Below are 9,283 nucleotides of genomic sequence, written 5' to 3' on the forward strand. Positions count from 1 at the left end.
TCCGTCAACTCTACAAACTGACAGATGGGACATTTCTTTGTAGGCAGAATAAGAAAGGAATCTTCCAATATACTAGTATGTCTTACAAATTACAAAGAAAAGAAAAAATTTAAAAATGGACAAGAGATGTGACAGACATCTACCTGATATACACAAGGGCCGAAAGGTATATGAAAAAAGGTTCAGTGTTAAGAACAATTTTTTAAATGTAAATCAACATGAAATATTTCTAGCTAGCATACTGGCAGAGTTTTAAAAGGTTGATAATATCTAGTGTTTGAAAACATGTGGAAACCATCTCACATGTCCATGCTTACACACACGGTCTCTCACATACTCACAAAATCATATGTTGAGAGCCTGGAGGATATACAACAATGGTTAAAAAGGTACCTTTAAGGAACAGAATTTAAAGGGATGGTGTTTTCATTGTGTGTCTTTTAAGTACATATAAAGCATACACTTTATATACTTTAATCCTATATGTATATATGTATATGTATGTATACATAGGATTAAAGTATATACACACACAATACATACATATACTTTATATATACTTAACAGTATATACAAATATATATACACACATACCCATCTATACTGAAAATGTTTTGAAATAGTCACAAACTATCTTTATAAAAATAAAATCACATAATTAAATTTAATGTTATGCACATGGATGGTTATTGTAACCATTTTCAAAAATGAACAATTTTGAATAGTGTATATAAATATCCTTAGAAATGCAGTTTAAAGGATTTTTCCCCCAATTATATCAGTAAATGAAAAAAATTGACTGCATTCAGCAGTATAAATCAATCATAATCATAAATTAAATAACTCATATAGACTTTATTCCAATAGCTAATTGAAATATCACCTGATGAAAAGATTATTTTCTAGAAAAGAAAGTGTGTTTTTATTTGAAAGCATAAACTTTTCAAGGTAATTTCACCATCAGTATTATTTTGCTAGAACAAATCAGTATTTTAAAATTATTCATCGTTATTTTCAATCTATTCAATTTTAAACCTTTCTCATACTTTGCTCTGTCTGTAAATTTATGGCTTAAGTGGTTTTAGATTTTAAAAATGTGGGAATGAAAGGAATGTTGCATTGTTTTTTGTGCATGTGACGTGAAATACAGAACCTTCAAAAGGAAAACTCTATGTGACACTACTCAGGCAATAAACAAAATAATAAAATGGCATGAGATGTTCTACCTAGTCATCAGCACCTTCATACTTGCATTCCTTTTGTAAAAATTTTGGGCAATGCGTTCAAACTTTTACAGTGTTTAGACAGGTCCTAGTCACTACCCTGCTATGGTGACAGGGAAACAAATGGAAGATTAAATACACAGTCTTGTACTTGCTGTAGGAAGGCACTGACCATTTATTTAACTGCTTACTATATCCAATAAACTTCATCAGTATGGTACTCAAAATACTTTGATGTACCCTAAACAAAATTTCTGTGATGGTGTTATATATGCTTGTTTTTCAAATGAAGATAAATGGCATTGTTAAACAGTTCAAATAGCTTAGTATCTTTTATCAGAGTATGTCTATAAACCTGTTTGCCCAAAAAAAATCAACACAACACATAATTTCAGAAAAGAATGGACACTGTCCTGATGGTAAATTTGAGTACTGAATACACTGGCAGACCTATTGCTAAACATTAAATGAGCATATACATATGTCAGCATTCTAAGGAGCATCAGTGCCTCTCCCTGGCAAAAATATCTCTCGCATCAATCTGATTTTTGCCGGGAACATGGCTACATTGCCTTTAATTTTACCAGTAGAACTCGCAACCTTAATTAAAAATGTTTTCAATAATGCAAATGCTCTTAAAAGAAACTCATAACAAAATTGGGTTGTCACTTCTCAGAGTGAATTTAAAAATAATACATTCTCTATCTTCAACAATTTTTGGATAAAGAGAATCTAGAATGAAACAAAGAAATGGGAAGATTCCTGTTTAAGGCACCTTCCAAGGAGAACAGGACTGATAATCTCTGAACTAGGGAAATTCTCATCTGTCCAGGTGGCGGGAAGCCAAGTGGGAGAATCATGGAGAGTGTACACAGATCAGAGGATACTAGAACAAATTTACTCTCCTGATTGTCCTTGGAGATCTTGCTTCCCTCCTTTTCTCTCTCCACTCCCTAACAACATGCATTAATTACTTCAGTCGATCTGTATTTTACAGATACTAATTTCCTGCAATTTCTGCACTTGAATAAAATCACATACTTAGAAACTGTGCACATAATTTAAAGACAAGTTGTACTGATAACTTCAGAATTTTCTAAATGACATTGCCCTGATATTTAAGTTAACAACTTTTGTGTGCCAACCTGTGGTATTAAAAGCACTAGCATTATCCAAAGAGTCCGGGGATACTTGGGTTGAAGTATTGTCTGGACTAAGAGAAGGTGTGGTCTCTGAGAAGTCATTTTCTCTTTCAGAGATGCTTGCGGGTGAGAATGCAGTGGTGTGAGTAGGTAAGGGGTCACTTGAAAGTGGAACACTGGGCATCTTTGCTGCAGTCGATCCTGTTAAATTAATGGAAAATGGAAGAAGGACAAAATAAATATGTGAATCATATCCTAAATGTATACTCATCCCAGTATACTAACTCCCCAGTCCATTATAGTGTGTATGTGCGTATAATCTACACATACATACACACACACCATACATAAGTATATGTATATGGTGTGTATATGTATTCATAAATATATATACACATATATACATGCATATATACAAATATTGATGCATACAGAGGTACATATATAGACACAGATCTAAAACAAGCTACAGAACTTTAGCTAAAGATAAAAATGGGAAAATGAAATTGAAGCAGCTTCTCACCTATCCAAAGCAATTGAGTTCAGAAGGATGAAGCATAATGGGTAAAGATGATTAAAAAAAATTAAAAAGTTGTAGATAAAGAAAAGGATAGAGAAAGGTAAAGTTAGAAGGTTTTTAGCAGAGCTAGGGTTTCAGGAGAAAAAAATGAAAGACAAAACTTCTATTTATTCATGGAGATATATATATATATATATATCAATGAAAAAAATATATATATTTACATTTTTTTGAGACAGAGTCTCACTCTGTCATCAGGCTGGAGTGCAGTAGCATGATCTTGGCTCACTGCAACCTCCGACTCCCTGGTTCAAGCGATTCTCCTGCCTCAGCCTCCCAAGTACCTGGGATTACAGGCATACACCACCACATCCAGCTAATTTTTGTATTTTTAGTAGAGATGGGGTTTCACCATGTTGGCCAGGATGGTCTCGATCTCCTGACCTCATGATCCACCCGCCTCCCAAAGTGGATTATGCTTTGTACTTGCTGTAGGAAGGCACTGACCATTTATTTAACTGCTTACTATATCCAATAAACTTCATCAGTATGGTACTCAAAATACTTTGATGTACCCTAAACAAAATTTCTGTGATGGTGTTATATATGCTTGTTTTTCAAATGAAGATAAATGGCATTGTTAAACAGTTCAAATAGCTTAGTATCTTTTATCAGAGTATGTCTATAAACCTGTTTGCCCAAAAAAAGTCAACACAACACATTATTTCAGAAAAGAATGAACACTCTCCTGATGGTAAATTTGAGTACTGAATACACTGGCAGACCTATTGCTAAACATTAAATGAGCATATACATATGTCAGCATTCTAAGGAGCATCAGTGCCTCTCCCTGGCAAAAATATCTCTCGCATCAATCTGATTTTTGCCGGGAACATGGCTACATTGCCTTTAATTTTACCAGTAGAACTCGCAACCTTAATTAAAAATGTTTTCAATAATGCAAATGCTCTTAAAAGAAACTCATAACAAAATTGGGTTGTCACTTCTCAGAGTGAATTTAAAAATAATACATTCTCTATCTTCAACAATTTTTGGATAAAGAGAATCTAGAATGAAACAAAGAAATGGGAAGATTCCCGTTTAAGGCACCTTCCAAGGAGAACAGGACTCCCAAAGTAATCCCTCCCAAAGTGCTGGGATTACAGGCGTGAGAGGGATCCTGTAATCCCTCACAAAGTGCTGGGATTACAGGCGTGAGCCACCATGCCCAGCCTATTCATGGATTTTTTGAAAAATAAATTAAATGCAAACAAAGCAATGAAAATGTGTGTAAAGGACTGAAAAACAAAACTCACAACTAGGTTTACAAACAAACAAAGTCTACAGAAATGTCTGACTTCATGATAACAAAGAGATACAATTTAAAATACTGAAATAATTTCCACAATTCAAGTTTACTTTAAGAAGAGGAAAATATGTGACAAAGTAGTAGTGAAATAAGTTTATGCACAGCTGACATGAGTGTACAATGGTAAAAAAAAAATCTGCAGGGAATTAGCACTGTTGATTAAAGTCCTTTAAAATTTTTTTATGCTCTTTTACTGAAAAAACTGGTTTTCTTAATAAAAGAATAGAAAAATACACCAAATGTGTCAAAAAAAAAAAAAAAAAAGCTCATGTGGTCTCTGGAGGTTGGGATTATAAAGATGTATTTAAAATTTTGTTTTTTGCTTAACATATATTTACTTTTTGAAACGCAAAAAAAAATTTTAAATATTTAATTAGGCAAAAACTGAACTATATCACACAAAAAGTAATAATTAAATCAGTTCAACAAGATTAGGCAAAAGACAATGGCACAAATATGGAAAAAGGTAGAGAATGAGAGAAACTAGAAAAGGAGTACAAATGATAGGACAGGAAAGAGTTAAGAACGAAAATTGCAATATTACTCACTAGAGAATAAAATGGAAATAGTATGATAAATAAAAAACCCAGCTTTATTCATTAGTATCAAAGCTAAAGTTAATTTTTACTAAATACAGATAAAATTCATCTTAATTATGTTGAACTTCAGCAATGCCAATATACATGAAATATTGCAGAACTATTCTGTGATTACAGAAATAAAATTATCATAGACTTGTTATGCGTGTAATTTTCCAATGAAAAACTTCAATCTCTAGATTTTTGTAACCAAATAACTCACAAATAAATCCATCGAACTTTTACCCATAATTACATGCCAGCATATCCAACTAAGTACAGTAATAGGATAGTAACTACCTCTAGTCTTCAGTGTAAAATCAGGTCTAACTTTATATTTTTTCATCTGCTTTGCATTGAATAAAAGAAAGGGGGGGAGAGAGGGTGGGAGAAAAGAAAGGAAAAGAGAAGGGGGTGGGAGTAAGGGAGTGGAAAGAAAGTAGGAAAGAAGGGAGGAAAGAAGGGAGGGAGGACGGAAGGAGAGAGTTTAGAATTCTTTCTATTCACATTAAGTCACTGTCATCATTATAGACTTGACAATTATTAATTTGTTAATTTTAGGTTAAACCAATTCTGGTGTCTGCCGGCTTCCAATGATCCCTTTTGCTTTGAGAGAAATGTTGCAACAAGTTCCCTTTATGGTCCACTCTCACTCTTTTATTAGATGTGAATTACAAACAGACTAGAAAGAAAATCATGCAGCATTCTCTTTAGAATAGTATGTGATGGTTAATATTGAGCGTCAACTTGATTGGATTGAAGGATGCAAAGTATTGTTCCTGGGTGTGCCTGTGAGAGTATTGCCAAAGGAGATTAACACTTGAGTCAGTGGACTAGGGGAGGCAGACCCTCCCCAAACCCCCCACCCCCACCCAATATGAGTGGGCGTCATCCAATCAACTGCCAGCATGGCTAGAAAAAGCAGGCACAAGAAGGTAGGAGAAGTGGGCTTGCTGAGTCTTCTGGTCTTCATCTTTCTCTCGTGCTGGCTGCTTCCTGCTCTTGAACATCAGACTCCAAGTTCCTCAGCTTTTGGACTCTTGGACTTACTCCAGTGGTTTGCCAGGGGCCCTCAGGCCTTTGGCCACTGACTGGAGGCTGCACTGTCAGCTTCCCTACTTTTGAGGTTTGGTGACTCCGATTGGTTTCCTTGCTCCTCAGCTTGCAGATGGCCTATTGTGGGACTTCACCTCTTGATTGTGTGTCAATACTCCTTAATAAACTACCCCTCATATACACATCTATCCTATTAGTTCTGTCCCTCTAGAGAACCCAGACTAATACATAGTACCACACTATTTTGATGAGTAGCATTCCTAAAGATTACTTCTAGCCAAGTAAATTCAGTCCCAGGTGTAGGGAGAAAGGTTTTCAGAGAACTACTCTCCTTCATATCTGTGCACACATCTTAAGTTCAGTTCACATTCCCTTTCACAAATAAGAATTTAAAATTAGAAAACCTGACTCAATTGCCAATTCCACATTGTTCTTGAACCTCCACTTTGCAAATTCTCCTGGTTTCCATTGATGACATCGTTGTGGCCAATATTTGGGAGAGACCATTTTCCTTTGCATTTTGGTTAACAGTTTTAACTTACCTGGTTTCATCACTTGGAGGCTTGTCATAATAGAGTCAATTCAGAGATAACAGAAACCCCCTCAATAAGGTGATGAGTCATGTGTCATTTTAAAGAATCACTCCCCATTCTACCTTACACCTATCCCTTTCCTGCAAAAATAGCCAGCTGGTATGGTTGAGATGAATCTATCTTCTGTAAAAGTTGGAGATACTAAGTTGCATTTGAGTAGCTGGCATAAACCAATCACAATCTACTATGCAGGAATGACTTTTATTTATTTATAAAACATCACTGCCATGCTAAAAGCTGTAAAATTGTGTTAGACCTTTTTTAAAAATAAGGAAATATAGTTCTTTTGCAGATTCAGAAGTGTTTTTTTGTTACTATTTTCATGGTTATTTGTTTTCTTCATTTGGACAGAATTTTTATTTAATGACAAAAATATTCATTTTAATAACCCAATTTCATGATATGTTGAATGTACGTTAGTTGGAATTGTGCATTACAATATTAAATCAAAATTGTCTTCATCGTTTTACTTACCTTCTTAATGCATACTGCATACTGTCAACCATATGATTATGCAGGAAAAATACATTTTCAGTAACATCAGTTAAGTGATGTGATATTTAACCATCTGCAATTTAATTTTCTCTCTTATTTTGCATGTACTACGTATGAATTTATTTGTAGCATCTCTGTTTTTTAAATTTAATTTATCTCATGATTAAGACATTTATAAGGACTATTGAAATGTTCAGTAGAATTTGAAAATTATTGTTTAAAAATATCTTAATAGTCTCAAAGGTTTTGCATACCATTGAAAAAAGCAACATACTCTTAAAGAAATATAGACATATACAAATCTGTTATCTACATATCTATAACATACGTAGACAGCTCTTAACCTGCTTTCAGACTATAAAATCTTGTGATCTAATTTAAATGCATTTTTTTGTAGTCTTAAAATATTAAAAGAGAGTAGAAACCTGTTGTGTGATTTACTGTCAAGTTTGGGAAAAGTTACTATTTACACACAAAATATATATACAAATTTAATAATATGTTTAGGTAGTTATTAAACTCTATAATGTATAAGCAGAAAGTTTAAGAACAAGTGAATGTCAAGAATCATTCATGATTATAAAATTTATTCTTAAAAATAATTTCAGTGTTAATAATAGAAAATTGTAGTTAAATATATAAACTTTGCAACAAGAAAATAAAATTAGTAAAAATGCAAATATTAATTCTTACCAGTGGGGGAAGGTGCTGGGCTTTGCCCTGCAAAGAAGAAACAAAAATCTCTTAGAAAATTTCAAATTTCATTCATATTCATGTAAACATATATTAGATTTTTATATGTACCTCAAGTCTATGATAGAACATTCACCAAGTGGCAATTTTCAGTAGCTTTTACCCTAATGAAACTATATTTCCTCTCTTAGTATCATGTTTACAAAGCCCAAATATGTCAAAATTATGTTATTTATTTTTTGAATCCACAGGCTAAATCAGAAACATAACAGACTAAAGGATCACTATTGGGATTAATTTCAAGCCTGCAAAAGACTTTTGAAAAACTTTTGAAACATTTTTTTCCCAAATGCATTATTTATTTAGATAATGATGATTAATTGAGTACCTATTTTGTGCTAGACATTATGCCACATGTTAGGGATATAATATGACCAACATATAAAAATTCCCTGCCCTCAATGAGCTCAATTTAGTGTGAGATATAAACAAAAACAATCAATACAGTGTGATGACAGGTGAGACAGAATGTGCTAAAGGAGCACATAACAGGATCATCTTATTTATATTTCCAGGGTTGGTGGTTGGCTGGTAGAGGAGTTGATACAGAGGGTTTCTTGGATGTATTTAAGCTACAACCTAAAGGATTGCTTATAGCTAGCTTGGTCCCAGAGGAACAAGAAGCTGGGATTTATCTTACAGGCTTTAGATATCCATTAGAGGATGTCTTTAAAGGGAGGCCTAAAGGAGAAACATTTGAATTTTAGGTCAACCTTTCAGGAAATGGAAAATGGATTATTAAAGAACAAAGGTGGGGGCAGGAAAATCAGGAGACCAAAACCAAAGCAAAACAGACAGAGATGATGTCCTACATAAGAAGAGTATACCCCAAAAGAAAGGTTGGGGGAAAAGGATCTATGAAACACACAAGAATCACCAAGACTTTGTAAATCCTTGCAAGTGAGAATAAAGGAGAAAGAGTAATAAGGAAAGTATCTAGATTGATAGTTTAACATGCTAGTGAGTTGTAGTTTCACTGAACTTGAGAAGTAATAAACAGTGAGTAGAGAGAGGTGAATCGGAATTTGCTTGAGATTTCATGTGAAAATGTATAATAGCATTTGAACATAGAGGTTTGTAGCTCATGATATACATCTGCGCTGATGCTATAGATCAGCATATAGATACATTTTGCAGCTACAGAGGTGAAGGAGATCACCGAACTACATAAAAGAGAAGTGTCCAAGATAGAATCCTGAAGTTCAGTGAATATTAAGGAGAGAGCCAGCATAGGTAGTCACATTTTCCAAGTAGGAGGAAAACTGTAGCAAACAGGAATAAAGAGTAGAGGGTGTTTCGAGAAGGAAATGGTTGAAGTCAAATAATATGGGCATTCATACGCAGGATAAACATGGTGGATCAACATGGGTCAACTGGATTTATCATCTGGGTTTGGGGAAATGTTGAAAAGAGCAGCTTTCTTGGCATGATGGGAACTAGATTCAGTCTACAGTGAAGTGTAGTGTTTTCATCCCTCATCTTAGTAAATGCGTATTTAAAAGATTGTAAAGTTCTTTTCCAAATGACTGCAAACTCAGGTTTTTAAAGAGAATC

General features: G+C 34.0%; 1 protein-coding gene across 6 annotated transcripts in view; it reads right to left on the reverse strand.

Moving 5' to 3' along the window:
- PTPRC (protein tyrosine phosphatase receptor type C) overlaps window positions 1-9,283 on the reverse strand; it is a 119,496-nt gene that overhangs the window by 57,982 nt on the left and 52,231 nt on the right. For 3 of the 6 annotated variants that reach the window (XM_054523651.2, XM_054523642.2, XM_024256457.3), the window contains exons 3-4: window positions 7,670-7,696; window positions 2,369-2,566 (exon numbers count right to left, since the gene is read on the reverse strand). In XM_054523651.2, coding sequence (XP_054379626.1) covers window positions 2,369-2,566; window positions 7,670-7,696 — 225 coding nt within the window. The remainder of the gene's footprint in view (window positions 1-2,368; window positions 2,567-7,669; window positions 7,697-9,283) is intronic. The other 3 variants (XM_024256467.3, XM_063726037.1, XM_054523657.2) reach the window with 1 other exon arrangement.

The sequence above is a fragment of the Pongo abelii genome, chromosome 1 (assembly GCF_028885655.2).
Source record: "Pongo abelii isolate AG06213 chromosome 1, NHGRI_mPonAbe1-v2.0_pri, whole genome shotgun sequence".
NCBI lineage: Eukaryota > Metazoa > Chordata > Mammalia > Primates > Hominidae > Pongo > Pongo abelii.